At 41.3% G+C, this 22387-nt stretch overlaps 1 protein-coding gene across 1 annotated transcript; it reads right to left on the bottom strand.

Annotated features, from left to right (window-relative positions):
* Positions 1-362: 362 nt before the first annotated feature.
* Positions 363-22373, bottom strand: LOC132828089 (Fc receptor-like protein 5). Its single transcript, XM_060844999.1, has 7 exons — positions 22307-22373; positions 19015-19335; positions 15068-15388; positions 11556-11864; positions 9161-9487; positions 6324-6402; positions 363-519 (listed from the first exon to the last, which is right to left on the bottom strand). Exons 1-7 carry the CDS (start codon positions 22371-22373, stop codon positions 363-365), a joined length of 1581 nt encoding a protein of 526 aa, XP_060700982.1.
* Between the last annotated feature and the right edge of the window lie 14 nt (positions 22374-22387).

The following is a 22387-nucleotide window of genomic DNA, read 5'->3' as shown; positions in this document are numbered from 1 at the left end:
TGAGGATTAACGTTTTCATGCAGAGGATGTGCATTTATGAAATGATCTGCCAGAGGAAGTGGTGGAGGCTGGTACAATGACAGCGTTTAACAGCATGAGGTCATCATGGAGAGAGATGAGGCAGGACCAGAGTAGGCCATTCTGCCCCACTAGGCTCTGTCAGCATTCACCTGGATCAGAGCAGATCTTCCACCTGAATACCATGTTTTCTTGCACTAACCCCACGTCCCTCCCTAACTTTATTAACCAGAAAATTATCGATCTCTGTTTTGAATACACTCAAGGCTGGACCCCCCAGAGCTCTCTGGGGCAGAGAATTCCAACAAACCATCACCCTCTGAGTGAAGAAATTGCCGCTCATCTCAGTCCCAAATGGTCAACCCATTCTTCTCAAACTGCGTCTCCTGCTGCAAATCCCCTCCACCCAGGGCCACCTCATTGATGGGGAACTTAGAGTGCTCAAAATCATTCTTGTAAAGGCCATGATGCTCACCTAATGTTTTTGTGTAAGTATTGTGACTGAAACAGAAGAAATCACCAGGAGAGTGAAGAGTACCCAGCGTATCACATCCCAGACAATGTAACTGTGTAAAACAGAAGAAATACAAAATCATTTGAAGGAAACAAGATTGCTTGATGTTTCAAACATTTATCTTCTGTTTACACTGCAGTATAGAGTCATAGAGATGTACAGCATGGAAACAGACCCTTTGGTCCAACCTGTCCCTGCCAACCAGATATCCCAACCCAATCTAGTCCCACCTGCCAGCACCCGGCCCATATCCCTCCAAACCCTTCCTATTCTTATCCCCATCCAAATCCCTCTTAAATGCTGCAATTGTACCAGTCTCCACCACTTCCTCTGGCAGCTCATTCCATACACTTACCACCCTCTGTGTGGAAAGATTGCCCCTGAGGTCTCTTTTATATCTTTCCCCTCTCACCCTAAACCTATGCCCTCTAGTTCTGGACTCCCCAATCCTCGGGAAAAGACTTTGTCTATTTATCCTATCCATGCCCTTCATAATTTTGTAAACCTCTATAAGGTCACCACTCAGCCTCCGACGCTCCAGGGAGTACAGCCACAGCTTGTTCAACCTCTCCCTATAACTCAAATCCTCCAACCCTGGCAACATCCTCGTAAATCCTTTCTGAATCCTTTCAAGTTTCACAATATCTTTCCGATAGAAAGGAGACCAGAATTGCACGCAATACTCCGACAGTGGAATTGGAGGTGTGGAGGACAGTGAAGAGGCTTCCAGAAATTACAACAGAATCTAGACCAGATGGGCCAATGGGCTGAGAAGTGGCAGATGGAGTTTAATTCAGATAAATGTGAGGTGCTGCATTTTGGGAAAGCAAATCTTAGCAGGACTTATCCACTTAATGGTAAGGTCCTTGGGAATGTTGCTGAACAAAGACACCTTGGAGTGCAGGTTCAAAGCCCCTTGAAAGTGGAGTCACATCTAGATAGGATAGTGAAGAAGGCATTTGGTATGCTTTCCTTTATTGGTCAGAGTATTGAGTAGAGGAGTTGAGATGTCATGTTGCGGCTGTACAGGACATTGGTATATTGTAGCAAAGTAAAGCAGCACAGATAGTGAGTTATGTGGGAAAATTAAATTTCAGTTTAATTTATTACTGACTTGAACAACAGATAACTGGGAACTGAGACATGAACCATTTCACTGGGTTTTGTTCCCTGAGAAATTGAGACAATGCAGTAATATTGATGATGTTGTTGTGTGAAGGATTGACAATGTAGCTCCAGTTTGTTGGTGTCAGAGATCATTGAATCTTGTGTTGGGGTCTTCTCAGACCATGTGACGTGAATGAGGAGGAATCCTCGGGCAGACTCACAGGAGATTGTGACTAAACCCCCAGAGCATGAGACATTTGGTTGTGATTAAAATTGAAGTTCAGGAAACTTTCCTTTTTGGGAAATAAACATTTATTAGAAAACTGACTATATTGGAAAAGCCAGAAACCACTAACACTTTTCCCTTCATTATCCCATTCACTGTCATAGACTCATATGACACAGAAATAGTCCCTGCAGTTTAATACATCCGCGATGAACAAGTTTCTCAAAAAAACAGTCCCACTTGTTTGCATTTGGCGCGTACCCTCCAAATCTTTCCTATTTATGTACTGATCCAAATGTCTTTTTAATGTTGCAACTGCCCCTTCATCCCCCATGTCCTCTGGCAGATCATTCCACATATGAGCCACTCTCTCAGTGAGAATGTTACCCCTCAGGTTCATTTCACATTTTTCTCCTCTCACCACGAAAACATGACCCCTCACTTTGAACTCTCCCAGCCTCATAACAAAAAACCTTTGCTAAACACCTTATCTAGATCCCTCATGATTTTATAAACCCCGATAAAGTCACCTCCCAACCTCCTCCGCTCCAGGGGAAAACGTCCCAATTTTGGTGCCATCCATGAACTTAATAACCATGTCTTCTAATTTCTCATTCAAATTACTTGTATAAATTACACTGATCCCTGCAGAACACCACTGATCACAGGCCTCCAGTCCAAACAAATGACCCTCCACCACCCTGTCTCTCCTGCTATCAAGCTAATTTTGATTCAATTGGCAAGCTCACCCTGAATCCCATGTGATCTAACTTTATGACTCAGTCTACCATGTGGAACCTTGTTCCTAAAGTCCATATAGACAACATCTACTGCTCTACTCTCGCAACATTTTTGGCTGCATTCTCAAAACCCTCAATCAAGTTTAGAACGCACGATTTCCCACATACTATCCCGAATCAGTTCTTGCCTCTCTAAATGCCTGTAAATCGGATCTCTCAAAATCCCCTTCAACAACTTACCCACCACTGATGTCAGACTCAGATCTGTAATTTTGGTTAGAGTAGTGCAGGAAAAGCACAGCTGGTCAGGCAGCATCCGAGGAGCAGGAAAGTCGACGCATCGGGCAAAAGCCCTTCGTCAGGAATAGAGGCAGGAATCCTCCGGGGTGGAAAAATAAATGGGGGGATTGGGCTGGGGAGAAGGTAGCAAATATTACAATAGGTGAATGGGGGTGGGGATGAAGGTGATAGGTCAGAGAAGAGGGTGGAGCGGACAGGTGGTAAGGGAGATTGGCAGGTGGGGCACGTATTGCAGATGGTGCTGAGCTGGAGGGTTGGAACTGGGGTAAGGTGGGGGGAGGGGAAATGAGGAAACTGGTGGACTTGCTGAGATATTTGTATCATCAACGGTCACAGGTGAAGTGCTGGCAGACTGGAGGTTGGCGAATGTGGTGCCACTGTTTAAGAAAGGTGGTAAAGGACAAGCCAGGGAACTACAGACCAGAGAGCCTGACATTGGTAGTGGGCAAGTTGTTGGAGGGAATCCTGAGGGACAGAATGTACATGTATTTGGAAAGGCAAGGATTGATCAGGGATCGTCAACATGGCTTTATGCATATTCAATCATGTCTCTTCTGTCTGATATTTCACTTCTCATTTCCAGTGCGTTTGATATTTTGTTTCTTTTTACTCTGTTACCACCATCGTAAATTCAAATGCTCAATTCCTCAGTGTTTATAACAGACAACATTTCCTATACTTACTGTCAGCAGCTTGGGCAAATAATGTGGAAATGAGAAGTGAATTCTGCAAAATGAGTAGGTGAATCACAAATGAAAATGGAAAGATCTCCATCAAGCATTGACTTAAAATGACACAAGGTCCAGCTGCCACCAGATAAACATCCAGTTTTTCCATCATTGGCTGACTGTGAAAATAGGACTCACCATCTTCACGGACTTCAGTAAGACATTTGATAAAGTTCCACATGGTAGGCTGTTGGAGAAAGTGAAGTCGCGTGGGGTCCAGGGAATACTAGCTACATGGATAAAAAAACTGGTTGGTCAACAGGTGACTGAGAGTAGTAGTGGGAGGGAATTTCTCAAAGTGGAGACCTGTGACCAGTGGTGTTCCACAGGGATCCGTGCTGGGACCACTGTTGTTTGTGATATACACAAATGATCTGGAGGAAGGTATTAGTGGTCTGATTAGCAAGCTTGCAGATGACACTAAGATTGATGGAGTAGCAGATAGTGAAGGGGACTGCCAGTGAATACAGCAGAATATAGATAGATTGGAAAGTTGGGCAGGGAAATGCCAGATGAAGTTCAATCTGGGCAAATATGAGGTGATGCGTTTTTGAAGATCAAATTCAAGAGCGAACAATACGATAAATGGAAAAGTCCTGGGCAAAATTGATGTACAGAGAGATCTGGATGCTCAAGTCCATTGTACTCTGAAGATGACAACGCAGGTCAATAGAGTGGCCAAGAAGGCATACAGCATGCTTTCCTTCATTGGACGGGGTGTTGAGTACAAGAGTTGGCAGGTCATGTTATAGTTGTATAAGACTTTGGTTCAACCACATTTGGAATACTGCATTTGGTTGTGGTTGACACATTCCCAAAAGGATTTGAATGCTTTGGAGAGGGTGCAGAGGAGATTTACCAGGATTTTACCTGGAATGAAGGGTGCTAGCTATGAAGGGAAGTTGAGTATATGAAGATTATTTTCATTAGAAAGATGGAGGTTGCTGGGGGACCTGATTGAGGTCTATAAAATCATGAGAGGTCTCGACTGGGTGGATAGCAAGAAGGTTTTTCCCAGCGTGGGGGACTCAGTTACGAGGGGGACATGAGTTCAAGGTGAGAGGGGAAAAGTTTAAGGGAGATATGCATGGAAAGTCCTTCACGCAGAGGGTGGTGCGTGCTGGAAAGCATTGCCAGCAGAGGTGGTTGAGGTGGGCATGTCAGTGTCATTTAAGATGTACCTAGACAGATACATGAATGGGCAGGGAGCAGAGGGAGACAGAACCTTAGAAAATAGGTGGCAGGTTTAGATAAAGGAGCTGGATCAACACAGGCTTGTAGGGCCGAAGGGCCTGTTCTTATACTGTAATTTTCTTTGTTCTTTGTTCATCTTTGACAGAGTCATAGATAGAGCCATAGAATCATACAGCATGGAAACAGACCTTCAGTCCAACTCATGCACACTGACCAGACATCCCGAGTTACATTTGCCAGCATTTGGCCCATATCGCTCTAAACCCTTCCTATTCATATATCCACCCAGATGTCTTTTAAAGTGATCATTGTACTCACCTCCACTACTTTCTCTGCCAGTGCCCTCTGCATGAAAATGTTGCCCCTTAGATCCTTGTTAAATCTTTCCTCTGTCACCATAAACCTACGTCCTCCAGTTTTGGACTCGCCCACCCTCGGAAATAGTCTGTGGCTATTCATGTATTCATGCCCCTCATGACTTTATAATCCTCTGTAATATCATCCCTCAGCCTTCAAAGCTTCAAGGAAGAAAGCCCCAGCCTATTCAACTCCCCTTCTAACTCAAACCCTCCAACATCAGCAACATCCTTGTGAATCTTTTCTGCATCCTCTCATGTTTAACAAATCCTTCCTGTAGACATACGATGGCAATGTCAACATCTGGAGGATCTATTTCAAATATCTTGTCACCATTACTCACAATCACCTAATGTCTTGTACCAGCCAAAAGGATACATCAAATACCATCATGTGAACAAACCTCCTCAAAACAATATTCCATTCTGCCTTGATTATATATTTTTGCTTCTTTGATGGAAGTGTGTACAATTGCAACATTTAAAAGGCATCTGATGAGTATATGAATAGGAAGGGTTTAGAGGGATATGGGCCCAATGTTGGTCAATAGGACTAGGTCAGATTGGGATGTCTGGTCAGCACAGACGAGTTGGACTAAAGGATCTGTCTCTGAGCTGTATGAGTCTATGACTCTATCTATGACTCTGCACTGTAAGGTACCCGGTATCTCCTACACCACATTGAGAATACCATCAAGAAGAAGGTCTCCTCACTGCAAATTTGACCAAAGTTGACCAGGTGTTCCTCCCAAGTGACACCAAGGTTGAGCAGATTTATTAACACACAGAGAAACAACATTTCCCTCAGTACCACACCGGGGTGGAAAAGGGCAAGGTCAATGTGACATTCACAGTCTTCATGAAATCCAATCAAGGTAGTAGTGAAGTAATTGTGATGAATAATGGATCTGAGGGCCAGCAACCTGCAGCTGTTTGCCTCTTGTTCTTGTTTCCAACACAAAAATCACAATTTGTTGAGAAGCTAATGCCACAGCCTGATGTCAATCCAGCCCCATTTCCATTCTGAGAGTTATGTCGTGAAATAGTAAATGATTTCCATCCCGAATAACAAAACAGTTTTCAAGAGGATTTAATCTATCACATGGAAGTCATCAAACACTAACGTTGAGATAGTCGTACCTTATATTAAGTTGAGACGTGATGTTTGAATTTGTAGTTGTCGATGATACTGTTGAAATTTTATAACAGTCATCAGCTCCTATTGAAACAAAGAATAACATTCAGATTAACCTTTTTTTACTAAAGTTAACCAAAAGAGCAACATTGTCAGATTGGAAGAAACGCGTGTCTGATATAATGGATTTGGAAATCATAATCTCAGTGTAATGTCCACCCCCTCACCAGCCGGATGTTCCCACTGTGACCAGTCAGTGACCCATCTTTCACGATCGTTTCTAATTGTTTCCCATGTCTCACAGATGGGAGCACAGCATTACCTACTGAGCCTGTTAAAGGAATCCAATCTCGACATCCCCTTTGTGTCCTCTGCAAACACATAATTCCAGTCAGAGAACTGGCACTCCTTATCACTTGAGGAGATGATGACCAAGTGGTGTTATTGCTAGACTATTAATCCAGAGAGACGAAAGTGAGTAGTGCAGATGCTGGAGATCAGAGTCAGGATTAGAGTGGTGCTGGAAAAGCACAGAACGTTAGGCAGCATCATTGATGGTGGGCTTTTGCTTGAAACGTTGATTTTCCTGCTCCTCAGATGTTGCCTGACCTGCTGTGCTTTTCCAGTACACTACTCTACTCTTGACTATTAATCCAGAGACCTGGCAATGTTCTGGGGAACTGGTTTTAAACCCTGCCATTCAGATAGTGGAATTTGAATTCATCAAACAAAAGAAACTGGAATTAAGAGCCTGATAGTGACCACAAATCTGTTGTCGATTGTCAGGAAAAACCCATCTGGTTCTGATGGCCTTGAGGTAAAGGAACTGCCATCTTTACCTGCTCTGACCTACATGTGACTCCAGACCCACAGCAATGTGGCTGACTCTGAACAATTCAGAATGGGAAATAAATGTTGGCATAGCCAGTGATCCCTACATCCAGTGAATGAATAAAACATTCAGCAGAAAATGCATTTCTGGAGACCTAATAACTTTGATTCTAGCCATGATAGAAAAGGATGTTCAGCTCCACACTGTATCTGGAGGGAAATATTAGACCAGGAATTTCTGCCATCAGTGTCAGTGAACAAATAACCAATATTTATTCAATATTCCCCTGTTCAGATTGTATTGCAAGTCTCCAAGGTTCCTCACATCCATTGAGCCTGGATTGGAGAGGTGCTGGAAAAGCACAACGGGTCAGGCAGCCTCCGAGGAGCAAGAAATTCGATGTATCAGGCAAAAGCCCCCACATCCATTGAACCTGCAGGGAAGTGCCTCAGATGTGATTCAGATCATTCATTTAATTCAAAATCTCCCAATAAATTGTGCTCATCCTGCAACTTTCACAACCTCAGCACATCTTTAAATACTACACAACCCACAAAGCTCTTCCCTTTATTGTAATCCTGGTTGTGACGTGGGGAAACAGAAGCTAATTTGCATACATGAGAAATTCCCAGAAATGTTATCACCAGATAATCTGCTCTCCATCATCTTAACTGAGGGGTGAAGTTGATGAAATACTGAGTGAATTTTCCTGTTCTTCCTTGAATTATACCAGCTGAAGGATGTCATGGTCTGTAGCATAACATCCCAACAGTCCCTCCAGCAATAGAGCACTGTTCCAGGGTCAGACAACATGGAATTTAATCTGTGAAGGGTAATTTGAATTCACAACCCACTAACATCAGAAATCAGTTTGTACAAATGTAGGTTATGGGTAAATTTTTGTTTACTTGCTGCTGACACTGATCTTCTCTGAAGCTAAAGCATGTGTCCATTGTCAATAACTGGAGTAAGTAAGGAGATATATACGGCTGCTCAGGAAAAATGCACTTCTCTTTTAGTCTGATTATTCTAATGTTCCTCACTGAAAGCAACAGTGATGAAACAGTTCCTGCTGTTTAAACTGTTACATTCAATGATGGTAAAGGCATCCTTAACTCAGAACCAAGTCTTTACCCATTTTGATTCTGCTACAGTCAGTTTCTCGTCAGTTTCAGATTTTCAGTAACTACAGTTCTTTGATTTTATTAATATCCTTTCACTTCCCTTTTAAACATTATTATTAACTCGGTTTCTAACACATATTCCAGCCGGCAATCCATGTTGCAAAGAATATTTATATCTGGGCCAGGGTTTGAGCATAAAATTGAATGCTCTCACTCCAGTGTGTTGGTGAAAGAGTGCTGCAGGGCTGGCAGTGCTACCTTTTTGGTAAGATGTTAAACTGAAACTCCATCTGCCAACTCTGATCAATGTCAATGATCCAGGGCACTATCTTGAAGAAGAATAGTGCAGTTACTCCAGTATCTGGATAATATTTATCCCCCAATTAAAGATGTCATCTCGTGATTTTCACATTACTGTTTGTGGGAGTTGTCTCTGGACAGATTGATTGCTGCACTTCCTGTATTGCAGGAGTGAGGAGACTTCAACAAGCAATGGCTGTAAATGCTTTAGATGTCCAGAGATTGTGCTCAGTCACTTCCATTTTAGATAAACTCTTTAACACTCTCTCCTGACATCCATCCTAAATGAGAATGCAGGAGCTGGAAGTCACAATAGCTATTTCAGCTGTTGAAGACTCATCAATTTGATGATATTTTATTTTTCTGGGATTAGTGGAATTTCTGCAAAGTTTATCCATGTTTTTGGGACATTGTATAATCTTATCCTTATTCAACTAAATTGTCTTGTTCCGATCTATTGAAAACCAGATGGAGTAAATTTGGCCAGTTCCAATTTTTTAGACTGACTGCATGAATATAATCAGCAACTAATTCGTGAGAAATTTATATTTTGACAATTATATTGTTTGTTTACAGTGTAACTTACCACTGTTGCTGATTTGTGCCACATAACTGCAGTTCTCCCCTGGTCTGTGTGTGACTGACACATTAACAATTTCACTGGATTTTTCTCCTTGAGTATTTGAGGCTGTGCAGTAATATTGATGATGTTGATGTGTGAAGGATTGACAATGTAGATCCAGTTTACTGGTGTTAGAGATCTTTGAAGCTTCAGATGGGGTCCTTTCATACCATGTGTAGTGAATGGGGAGGGATCCCTGGACAGATTCACAGGAGATTGACACCGAGCTCCCAAAACATGACGCATTTGGTGGAGATGATAAAAATCTAAGTTCAGGAAGAGACACAGGGTCTGGGGAAAAGAAGTAGATATTCAGATACCACATGAACAGCATTCAAGTACTTTCTTCTTTCTAACATTTCTAAACTTCTATATCTAATCCAGGGCTTGTATGTTGGAATATCCTCAACATATCTCCCTCGCCACACCTCTCCGGACTCCAGGTAAAGTGATTTCCCATGTCTACTATTACAGGTGGTTCCCCTATAATGCTATAGTTGTGTTCCAGTGAAACCTCGCTGAATATAAATAATGGGGCCTACGGGAAAAGTGGGGTTAGGGCAGACAGGCAAAAAATATCACTCAAGAGTGCTCAAATATCACCCAAAAGTCTAACGCAAAGTATAGCACAGCCTGAATGAAGGTGGAAATCATATTTATCAATGAGACAAAAGTAAATTTAACACAGTACATTTAAAAATGTCTGAAGGCTGCTCTCTGTGCAGTCCCTCTCACGGAAAGCTGCTCTGTCAGCAGCTGATATCAGCACATGTGCAGGACAGTGCGGAGACTTTGGTGCGGACATCGCTGTATGTGCAGAACGAAGCATGCAAACCCATCCCTGCTGGAAATGTGCGAGTAACAAAGGAGGTAAACGTTCTTGAAAATACCATTCCCTAATTCTTCAACAACGTTCTCGTCAAATCGCACAGCCGAAGAGTACGTTATCCCAGAACTAACTGTATATCAGAACTTAGGAGAACTCTAAATCAGGACAAATGCAATGATGATGGTCATGTGTCAACATGGAAATCAGAGCCAATATTTTCTCTCAGGAGCAGATCAAAGACTGTAACTGGTTCAGTGTCTGATTTACAAATGGAAAGCTGTCGGACAGAAACTTACAAAAAATGAAATAAAATAAGGCAATAAATTGGCAGATATTTGTTACAAGCTTTCTGGCCTTAAACATAGAGTTTAAATTTGCTTTGTCTGGCTTCACTGTGACTGAAAAGGATATTTTAACTAAAAAATTCATAAGGAGGTGGCAGTTTGTGTTTCTAGGATTCTGAAATCTAGAAATGCTGGGTAAATGGATGTTGTGTCAGATTTACTGTCTACTTCAATGTCCCCAGAGCCAATGACTTTAAGCTATAAGTCAGTTGGGTCTCCTGTTTCTACTGACTAAAATCCCATTCAACATTCGTCAGCCTGTTCTGTCGGAGTGAATGGGTGTGGAGTTACATTTCTCCTTTATCTCTGCGTCAAGTGAATACTCGAAACATATTGGTGACCAGACGCATCCTTAGCACAGTTCCTGGGAGAAGCTAACTAGAGTCTCTTTGTGGGCTACAAGTTCTGCATATGTTCACCAGAGAGCGAGTAGTGTTTCAGTGATTGTCTTCATGTTAGCTGAAGCAGTAATGCATACTTAATCTAAGTTGATCCTGATTGACTCACAAGAGGCAGTTGTGTATCTTAGATGTAATGCAATGAGCTATTCCTTGATGTGTAATAATCCAATCTGCTGTTTGATCAAATCAATCTGATATTCTACTGAAGACAGTATGAGGCTATTCTTCCCGAGTGATATCAATGGGCTTGAATAATATCAGCAAAAAGGTTGGTGGCGGAAAATCTCCTTCAAATGTCTCTGAATGACCTATTACAGCACATCCCAGAGCCCCATCCCTCTCTCTCTGCACTGACAGCATGTCCCAGACTGGAACCTGGTTCTTCCCCTTCAGGGAACTTGCTCAGGTCCAAGTGGTGCCCACTGCTGCTGAGGGACCAAAAGTCACATCCCCATTCACTTCCCTCTGTACTCAGTGTTAAATGACTGCAGGCAGCCATTGGGAATGGAGGTGTAAACTCTCACAATGTTTTAGCTGGTGGGAGGGACAAGGAGGATAAGAACGACAGCACTCCATTTCATCAAATTTGATGTTTTTAGATCAGTCATCTTGGCCACAAGGTTCCAATTCTTTTTGCAAAGCATTGAGTTACCCGCCCCACAAATGCAAAACCCTTTCACTGTCACGGGGCATCAGGGTACTGGAACTGTCATGTTCTCTCACAGATAAAACATCAATCTTACATCTCAATGGGGAATAATCAATGATATCACTGAGAAATGTACCGTCAGATATATGCAGCTCTATAGCAGACACTGAAATGAGGCCGGATTGATCAATACCACAGCTGTACCATCCTGCATCTTCTGAGCGAAGATCCTCCATCGTAACAGAAAATTTATTTTGTGTCGTGTTATCTGTGATCGACATCCTTCCTCGTTGTCCATGATGTTCACTTGATTTTACTAAAACAGAGCACTGGCGCATCCAAACTTTCACAGACCATTGTGACCATTGGTCATAGTGACAGTCTATTGTGATCGCTCTTCCCAAAACTCCTGTTACTTTACTTTTCACCGGCACTACACCTGAACCTGAAAAGACAATGAATTCATCAAACAGAAAATAGCTTCTCAACACATTCAGATACTTTTAATATGAGTTACCACTGAGTACAGAGGAATCCTTCCACCGCATCTACTCAGGCAGTTTGTGGTGAAATCCATCTAATTGTGTTAGGGAGACCAGCATTGCCTGAGAAATGTAACATCCAATGTGCACTCATTTGCAAAGCTTTTCCACCGCATCATTCAATTCTGCCCAGCAACAGGGTTTGTATCAAATAGCCTCAAGATGGGGTGTTTTGTAGTATTTCAGTTGATCACTCAGCAGAGTTTGAGGGTCACTGAAGAGGAGTTCAAAAAATTACAGATAGGGACTAAATTTTGAAAGAGACAGAGAGTAGACTCCTTCTACAAAGCACTGTTATTAGTAACGTAGTCTTGCAGACAATGCAACAGAATTGCTTGGGTTCCGCAGAGGGGACTATGAGGGAAGTTCAAGGGCAGTTGTGTATGGCTAGGCTGTGTTGGATATGGCCATCAGTGATCTGGAGTCACTGTGATGGACCCAGTAGGCTGAGACCTTCATGGATAACACATGCAATGGTGTCACTACACTGTCGGTGGAGGGGGCACTGACAGAAAGGGAATGGAGATCACTCAGACAGAGTGAAAACACTGGGCAGGGAGTGCAGGAACACACTGAGGCTGTCTCCCTTTCTCATAGATTTTCCCTTTTCCATGCAGCTGGGGGAGATGTGTTCTCAGGTGAATGCAGCGAAAGCCACATCCATGGCACCAGGAGTGGCTCAGCTGCCTGATTGTGGGGAGAGAGGGATTTAGACTCTTGACGCCTTGGTCCAATTCTGGTGAAGATGGAATCTGTACAAGGTGGACAGGTCATGAACTAGAAGAATCAGGACCAATACTCTCCAAGGGGCATTTGCTACTTTTGTGGGGAGACGGTAAACGAGGGTGGCAGGGTGTCATGATCATGGAATGAATCATAAAATCCCTACAGTGTAGAAACAGGCCATTTGGCCCAAAACGTCCATACTGACCATCCAAAGTGCAACCCACCTAGAACCATTCCCCTACCCCTATGACTCTACATTCGCCCTAACTAATCCACTCAACATACACATCCTTGAACACTTTGGGCTGTTTAACATGATAGTTCACCTAACCCGCACATCTTTGGATTGTGGGAAGAAACCCGGACACCCTGATGAAACCCATGCAGACACAGGGAGAATGTACAAACTCCAACACAGTCAGTTCCCTGAATCTGGAATCACACCTGGGTCTCTGGTTCTGTGAGGCAGCAGATCTAACCACTGAACCACCATGACTCCCACTTTCTATTTTTAAAGTATTTTCAACAAGTGCAGCTGTACTTCATTTAATCACTTATAAATTGAACTTTACTTTCAATATTTATTTCTAAAGACAACTGATCAAGCCAAAATTACTGCATATGTGAATTCAGAGGATATGTGGAGAGAGATGCTAAAAATTTGTGCAAAACAGTGTGTCACATAAACTTCAAAAGGATTGACATAAAGGAAGAAACACACAACAAGGCAAATGTGTTCAGTTGGCGTGGTATGGGTTGGAAGACCGTTGTTCTGGTCTTTTATTTCAGCAATGTTGAACATTTTAATTTTCCATTTTCTGAGAGTTTGTAACTAAAGCAGCTGTACCTAGATACCTTTGTACCGAAGATGTCACTGTAAGTGGTGACATATAACCTTTTCGCTGCACTCATTGTGTGTATGTAAATATAAAGCTAATTCATTCCATAAGCTAATCCACTCACTCATTCATTCATTCATTCCTTAGAATTATCTCAGGCTATGATCATGGTGGGAGAAGTGTCAGCAATCTGGCTGAGTGATCATTTTCTTGGTTTTCCCCTTTCAGTTATACACATAGGCAGGAGTTAAAAGTGAAATTCAATCCTGCTCTCTGTCTGTGTCAGTGGTCAGATCTCCTGATCTGTGGATAGTGTGATGTGAAGGTCACAGTTTGGTGAACAGCCATTAAATATCCCTGCATTGTGGGAAAAGAATGAGGTTACACTCTTTCTTATTTTGTGTAAGGTTTGTGAAGGTTTGTAGCTCAGATTGAGGTTTAGGGTGTTGGTTTGCTCGCTGAGCTGTAGGTTTGATATCCAGACGTTTCATTACCTGGCTAAGTAACATCATCAGTGGCGACCTCCAAGAGAAGCGAAGCTGTTTTCCCCTGCTTTCTATTTATATCTTTCTCCTGGATGGGGTTCCTGGGGTTTGTGGTGATGCCATTTCCTGTTCGTTTTCTACAAAATTCCATGCAAGCACTGCCACAAACACTACGTAGGACAAGCAGGAAGAAAGTTAGCCACCAGGATACACAAACACCAACTAGCCACAAAAAGACACGACCCTCTCTCCCTTGTAGCCGTACACTCAGAGGCAAAAAAACCCACCATTTCGACTGGGACAACACATCTATCCTGGGACAGGCTAAGTAAAGACATACCAGACAATTCCTAGAGGCCTGGCACTCCAGCCACAACGCCATAAACAAACACATAGATCTAGATACCATCTATCAACCCCTCAGAAAATGAACAGGAAATGACATCACCACAAACCTCAGGAACCACAAACATATAAATAGAAAGCAGGAGACAACAGCTTCGTGTCACTTGGAGATCGCCACTGATGATGTTACCACCAGGTAATGAAACGTCTGGATATCAAGCCTACAGCTCAGTGAGCAAATCTTCACCCTAAACTCTTTCTTATTCCGAGTGCTGCCAGCCAGCATTTGTCAAAACAAACCTGACAAATGAATTTCAATTAATCTGCTCAACACCAAGAATCTCAATCAACTGCACAGCGCTCCAACTAACACCCACTGTCATGGCTGTAATGTTTTACTATCCACTCTTTATGAACAACTCAGAGTCTCAGCCTCTTTAATTAACTGTTATTATTTTCTTTAGACTCACTTCATACTCTCAATGTCTGTATATGTGTGTTATATTATTAATATTTTATTTGTTTAGTGAAGAACAAACTCACTCAGTGTTAACTCAAGAAAGCCCAGTTAAATTGACTCCTCTTCCAATATAAACACATTTAGTCTGGGAGAAAGGTAACCACAAAATAGAGAATACATTATATTCTATTAGTGCACAGATGAAATAAAAACAAACAAACTGCACTTCTTGAACAGAAAGTATTATTTACCTCGGTTCCCAATCTGTGCCACAAAACTGCAGTTCCTCTCTGATCTGTGGACAATTGTCACTTTCACCGTTTCACTGTATTGTTCTCCCTGAGTGTTTGAGGCTATGCAGTAATATTGATTATATTGTTGTTTGAATAATTGACAATGTAGATCCAGTATATTGTTCTCAGAAATCGTTGAACCTACAGATCGGGTCCTTTCGTACCATGTGTACCGAATGGGAAAGGATCCCTGGACAGACTCACAGGAAACAGAAACTAGGTTCTCAAAACACCAGATATTTGGTGTTAAAAATCGAATTACAGGGACAGACACAGGTTCTGTGGGAAAGAAACAAATGATCAGATACTCACTGAGGATCCAAAAATCAAATAACTCTGTAAATTTCAATATTTCTATCTTTTCATCCAAGTATTTTCATGTTGTAATCTCCACAGAGCCATGCCATTAACAACTTAATATTGCATTAATTGAAAGATTAACAGACTGTAATTGATCCTCCAGAACACTTGAGAATATATTTAAGTGATCACTTGAAGTGCCAGACCATACAAGGCTATAGGCAAAGTACTGGAACATGGGATCACGTTAGATAGATGCTTGTTGACCAGCACGGACATGATGGGACAAAGGTTCTCTGCATCACGGTATTGTTCAACGAGGGAAGTAGACAGAGGGTGGGGAATTATAGACCAGCGTGCTTAGCCCATGTAATGGGGAAGATGCTTGAGTCTATTATCAAGGAAGGAATAGCAAGGCATCTCAAAATAAATTGTCCCATGGGTTCATGAAGGTCAGGTTGTGCTTCACAAATCTTTTGGAATTCTGTGAAGACATTTCAATCAAGGTAGACAATGGGGACCCAGTGAATGTGGTGTACCTAGATTTCTAAAAGGCCATTGACAAAGTGCTGCACATGAGGCTGCTGAATAAGATAAGGATGCCTGGTGTTCGGGGTAGAGTATTAGTTTGTATCAAGGATTGGTTGACTGACAGGAAGCAAAGAGTGGGGATAATGAGTGCTATGCTGGCTGGCAACCAGTGACTAGTGGTGTGCCTCAAGGACCACAATTATTTCCAATTTATGTAGATGATGAGGAGTTGGGGACCACATGCACAGTGTCAAAATTTGCCAGTGATACGAAGATGAGTGGCAGAGCAACGTGTTCAGAGGACTGTGAAACTTTGCAGAGAAACTTGATACATTGAATCAGTGGGCAAAAATCTGGCTGATGGAATACACTGTTAGCCAATGTGAAGTCATACAATTTGGTAGGAAAAATAGATTATTACATGAAGCCAGAGGGTTGTTAGTCTATGGAATTTCTTGCCCAGGGAAGTAGTTGACGCTACGTCAGTAATTCCTTTTATAGCTAAGGTAGATACTTTTTGAAACATAAAGGAATTAAGGGATATGGTGAAAATGTGGGTAAGTGGAGCTGAGTCCACAAAAAGACTAGGCATTATCTTATTGAGGGGCGGAGTAGGCTCGAAGGGCCAAACGGCCGCTTTCTGCACTTTGTTCTTATGCTGTTGTTCTTAAAATTAGGAAAATTAAGAAAGAGAGAGGCACAAATTGGCTGAGCTGGATTGGAAGAAAGTGAGGACATGCTGATGTTGGAGATCAGAGTGGAAGAGTGTGGTGCTGGAAAAACACAGGCAGCATCCAATGAGCAGGAGAAGTGATGTTTCGGGCATTATTCCTGATGCAGGGCTTATTGCTGAAATGTTGATTCTTCTGCCCCTCGGATGCTGCCTGACCGGCTGTGCTTTTCCAGCACCACACTCTCGACTCTGCGCTGGATTACAGAAGCACATTAAAAGGCAGGACAGAAGATAGTCAATGGAGAGTCTTTAAAGACTTATTTCATGGCATACAGCAACAAAATATTCCACTCAAGAAAGATAAATCAACCGTGACAGATAAAAGAAAGTCAAGGATTTAAAAGATTAAAACAATAGGCCTAAAAGGTGGCCAAAACCATCAGAAATCAGAGGATTGGAAGTTTTTTTAAGCAAGGAGGACCTTGAAACTGCAAAGGAAAAAAGAGAATACAAATGCAATCGAACAAAGAAGACATAAAGTTGAAAGCTTCTGCAGCTGTGAAAAACAACTTTTAGCAAAGAGTCCATTAAAAGCAGAGTTAGGAGAGTTAGGAGAATGGGTGACATGTTGGCACAATAGTTAGTACTGCTGCCTCACAGGGACCTGGGTTCGATCCCAGACTTGGGCAACCGTCTGGGTGGAGTTTACACAGTCTCCTTGTGTCTGTGTGTATTTTCTCTGGGTGCTCTGGTTTCTCACACAAATCTAAGATGTGCAGTTTAGATGAATTGGCCATGCTAAATTGCCCATAGTGTTCAGGGACATGTAGGTTAGGGGTATTAATCAAGTAATAGCCACAGGGGAATGGGTCTGGGTGGGTTACTCTTCACATGGTCAATGCAGACCTGTTGGGCCAAAGGGCCTGTTTTCACACTGAAGGGATTCGACTCTATTCTATTAATTTAACAGACCAAATGGAGAAATGGCAGAGCAGATAAATGAGTAATTTGTGACAGTTTTGGTTAGGAAAATACAAAAAATCCAGTTGATTTACAAATCCAACTGACAAGTGAGAATGATGGGGTGAAGGACATTAGTATTGGTAAGAAGGATATACTGGAGAAATTAATGAAAGTTGGAAAATCCCCAAGAACTGATAGTCTGCATTCCAAAGTGTCAATAATGTGTTCATAGAGATAGATGATGTATTGGAGAAAGGAGAAAAATAGGATTTACTGATCCATCAGTTGTGAGGAAAATGCTAGACTGTATCAAAAAAGATAATAATAAATGGACACTTGGATAAAAATGAATTAATGCTGTGTAGTCAGTGTGTATTGGTGAATGGAAAATTATGTTTTACGAACTGTTGGAACTTTTTGAGAAGGTTACTAACAAAACTGATGAAGCTAAGTTAATGGATAGAGAGCATTTGAAATTTGAGAAGGCCTTTCAGATGAACCGGAGAGGAGATTTGTTTGCAAAGTTGAAGCACAAGGTATAGGACATAATGTACTGACATGGATTGATGATTGGTGAACAGATAGAAAATAGAGAGTAGGAATAAATTGAGCTTTCTCACATTGGCAGGCTGTGACTAATGGGATTCCACAAGGATCAGCTTTTCTCAATGTATATCAATGATTTGGATGTGGAACAAAATGTAATATTCCCAACTTTGCAGATGATACAAGCAAAGAAGGATTATGTGTTGTTAGGAAGATGCAAAACTTCTTCAGGAGGATTTGGATATGCTTAATGATTGAGCAGGATTTTGGTCAATGGTCTATGATGTGGAGAAATGTGAGGTTATCCACTTTGGTAGGAAGAGCTGATGTGCAGTGTAGTTTTCAAATGGTGAGATGTTGGAAAGTACAGATTTGCAAAGTCACTTGGATGCCCTTGTCTATCTGATACTGACGGCTAACTTGCAGGTGCAGCAAGTTATTTGGAAGGCTAATGGAATATTAACATTTAATACAAGAGGATTTGAGAATTCTTGCTTCAGATGTTGTGTAGGATCTTGGTTAGACCACACCTGAAGTATTGTTTGCAGTTTTGATCACCTGATCTCAGAAAAGATAATACTGCCAGAGATGGAGTGTATCATAGGTTCACCAGATTTTAAGTTGTACATTTAAAGTAGAAGGTGATACATTTTTAATGATTAATGGGAGGAAAAATTAATGGTATTGAAGTGTTCGATCAGCCATGATCGCAGCAAAGTGTGGGGCAGGATCAATAGGATGAATGGCCTCCTCCTGTTCCTATGTTCCCCCCAGCAAGTATCAGCATTTCTGGGGCACCTTGAGATATTGGAGTGTTCATGGTTTCTCCCAGACAAAACATTGATCAGACATTTCATTAGAGATTACTAACAGAAATCAATGAGAAATGTACCATCAGATACTTCAACCTTCACAGCACGTAATTCATCAATAACTTGTCTATCAATACCACAGCTGTACCATCCTGCATCTTTGATGCGAAGATCCTCCATGGTCACAACAAATACTCCTTGTGCTGTGTAATCTTTGATTGACATTCTTCCTTGCTGTCCACCTGGATCAGTTGTTCTCACCAAATATGAGCAACGGGCAGACCGACCAAGACACCAGTATTTCATGTTGGACTTGAACCATGTGTCATATCTACAATTTATTGTGATCGATCTTCCCACAGTTCCAGTTACTTTTTCGTTTGTCCACAAATTTGATGAAGCTGGGGAGAAATGTTCAACTTTTCAGGAATTGGAAGAAAAAATAAGTTCTTAATACAAATAAATATCACTTAATACGTTATATCTCTGTACAAACTGCACTATATCTGTGACGTATATGTTAGGAAGTATAATCTGAAACGATAATGCAGAAGTGGGACCTTCAGCCCTTGAAGCCTGCTCTGCCATTGAGAAGGTCCTGGCTGATCTGGCTGTGTTCTGAACTTCCCTTTCCCATTTATTCCTGATCGCCTTTGATTCCTGTAACTATATGGGCTGTAATCCTTTCGATTACTTAGAAATAAAATTGGGACAAAAATTTATGGTTACTTCTGTGGAGTTTAATTTTCTGACCATGCAATTTAAAAATCATTCATGCGCCTGCGTAGACATTATCATAGTGGATCGTTTATCAAGACACGTTTGAAAAAACACAATTTGTGTAATTCAAATGAATTATGTTTCAAAAAGGTTGTCATTAAACTCAATGTATGTTATTATTGTTACTATTAAAAGAACATAAAACTAAGGTTTTTTAAAATTATTTTTGATATGAAATGATAATGGCTCTGAATGATATATTTGCAATCTTCTTCATGGGGAGGTGTGATGAAAGGTTTCTGTACATATATAGATGTAAATATAATGTATATGTATCATTTTTAACTGATTTCAAACTGTTGGCATTTTGGTGTTGGTCACTCTTGTGACATAGTTATTGACAGGGTTATAAAAGACAACGTCAGAGTGACCTTTCCAGAATAATGATCTAATCCACACCTATCAGAGAGCAGAGAGGAAACTGCATACCTTCTGGAGTGTTCATAGATTATTGCTGATGTTGTGGAGTTTACGACAGGGTGAATAAATAGTGAATGGCTCTTGCTAGCTTTCAATTCAAATAATTATTGACTTACTTTACCTCAGAAAAATACAGTAAGCTAAACCTTTTGAGACAGGATTTGGTGGAGACCTGTTGGGGATCAGAAGCAAGTATATTTTCTCAACTTAATTGCATAAATACAATTACTCTAATGTCAAGACTTAATTTGAGAAATTTCCAAATCAAGGGTACCTCAAACTTTGTTTTGTCTGACCCCTATGAGAGCAGGAGTGTGCTGGTTAATCAAATATTCGAGTTGATCCATATAATCAATGTAAAAACACACACTAAGAAATCAAAATGTAATGCAGGAGTGACAATACAGAAAGCTTACGGTTTTTGAGGTGTATAACTTTGTGTGGTCTATTCAGAGTGCTGTTTCATAGCAGATAGCTCAACTTACTTTCTTTTATCCTTTTTGTTCTTTTGTTTAATAAATCTCGGTTTTATTGCTTGATGAAAGAACAAGATGCATTGGCCAGCTCCCAAATTAAAGATCATCACATTTAACAAAAAGTTAAGATTGCCAGAAGACAAAAGATTTGAGATAAATCACTGAATTCCAGATTTGTGACTTGAATTCTTGATCAGAACAATTGGGGTCTCTTTGCCAATGTTTTCCACCCATGACATTTCTGCAGAACTATCTGCCTTGGCGATGGAATTCGCGAGTTAATGTTTGTTTGTTTTGGGATTAACGTTTAATAAACTCTTTCAGGGCCATCCCCTTAAAATTTTCCTTTCCAGGAGGAATGCATGTGTTCTGAGTATTCTGGAATATCACTTTGACTGTCTGCAGCTGCTTCTGTACTGACCTATCTCCAGTTCCCTTCAGCTCGATCAGCTTTCAGGTCCACACAGTTGCCTTTTAAAATTGAAAATATTAGTCTTACACCCTCTCCTCTCGCTGTCAACCTGGAATAGGATCTTGGAAGCTTCACTTTTAATTTGTGATGAAAATTTATGTTAATAGTACATTGTCCGTATTCATAATGTGTCCATAAATGTCAGAGGAGAAAGTGAGGACTGCAGATGCTGGAGATCAGAGGATTCCTGAAGAAGGGCTCATGCCCAAAACATCAATTCTCCACCTCCTTGGATGCTACCTGACCTGCTCCGCATTTCCAGCAACACATTTTCAGCATAAATGTCAGAGCCAGTCATTTAATTTGGAGTGTGGTTGTACGTTTTACTGGATTGACAGTGCCTTGTATTAGCATGATCGCCCCACAGGCAGATCCATGAGTTTGCAAATCTCTTATCGTGATGAAGAACAATTAGCAATCCCTGGGTCAAATAGTCAACTTTTATCCCTCAACCAACAATTATAAAAACACAGATTACCCAGTTAACGTCATATTTCTGTTTGTGCAATCTTGCAGGACACTCAGGAGCTGACAAACTTTCATCATTACAACAATGACAACTCGTAGGAATACTTGCCTGTAAAGTGCTTTGAGACACCCTATGGTTCGAATTGCCAATATTTGTTTTAAGCCACAACATCAAGTACATTTGAAGTTCTTCTCCAATTCATTCATCATCATGCAAACTATTAAAATAATTTGAACCCACTCGATATCTTGAGTCCAATCTGGACTACAGCAGGATTTGGAACGGGAGAAAGGAAGAGATTTGAAGTTTAACAAAGGATGTTTCAGAAATCTGGAGATTAATCAATGAGTTGGATCTCAAGGGGAGTAAACACAGGACTATTCACAAAATCACATGGGGAAGCAGTAAGAACGAAAGATAAAAGAAGTAATTCTCTGAATGGAGAGACTGTTCAGAAGAAAAGTATTGGGATTGCTAGGAATGGAGTTCTTTCTGGATAAGGACAGACTTTAGAAAATGGATGGAGCCAGACAGAGCCAAGCTTCTCTGAGAGGGACAACATACAGAAAGTATTTTGCTGGTGTTCCAAATCCCACATTCCCATTTCCCCCAGTATCCTTCGATTCTTGACTCACAAATATCTCTCCATCTTCACCAACTTCTGAGGCAGACAGTTCTCAAAAAAAAATTCTTCCCATCTCTAGATTAAAAAGGTGACCTTGAATTTTAAACCAGTGTCCCATCAGTGGACTCACCTAGGAGAGTAAACGGAGTTTTCAAGATGTACTCTCCCAAATGGCCTCTTTGACTGAAACATAGCATCCTCACTTTTATAT

The sequence above is a fragment of the Hemiscyllium ocellatum genome, chromosome 26 (assembly GCF_020745735.1).
Source record: "Hemiscyllium ocellatum isolate sHemOce1 chromosome 26, sHemOce1.pat.X.cur, whole genome shotgun sequence".
Lineage (NCBI taxonomy): Eukaryota > Metazoa > Chordata > Chondrichthyes > Orectolobiformes > Hemiscylliidae > Hemiscyllium > Hemiscyllium ocellatum.
This window is presented reverse-complemented; position numbering and strand designations above follow the sequence as displayed.

Bases quoted from the DNA above. Each gene is read 5' to 3' on its own strand.
- LOC132828089 (XM_060844999.1), bottom strand. From the start codon at position 22,373: ATGCTATGTTTCAGTCAAAGAGGCCATTTGGGAGAGTACATCTTGAAA. The intron at 11,865-15,067 runs GTAAATAATACT...TTGTCTTTTCAG, and splicing joins GGCACAGATTGGGAACCGAG to GTTCAGGTGTAGTGCCGGTG. The intron at 9,488-11,555 runs GTACATTTCTCA...TCTTTTCCCCAG, and splicing joins AGAGCTGCATATATCTGACG to ACCCTGTGTCTCTTCCTGAA.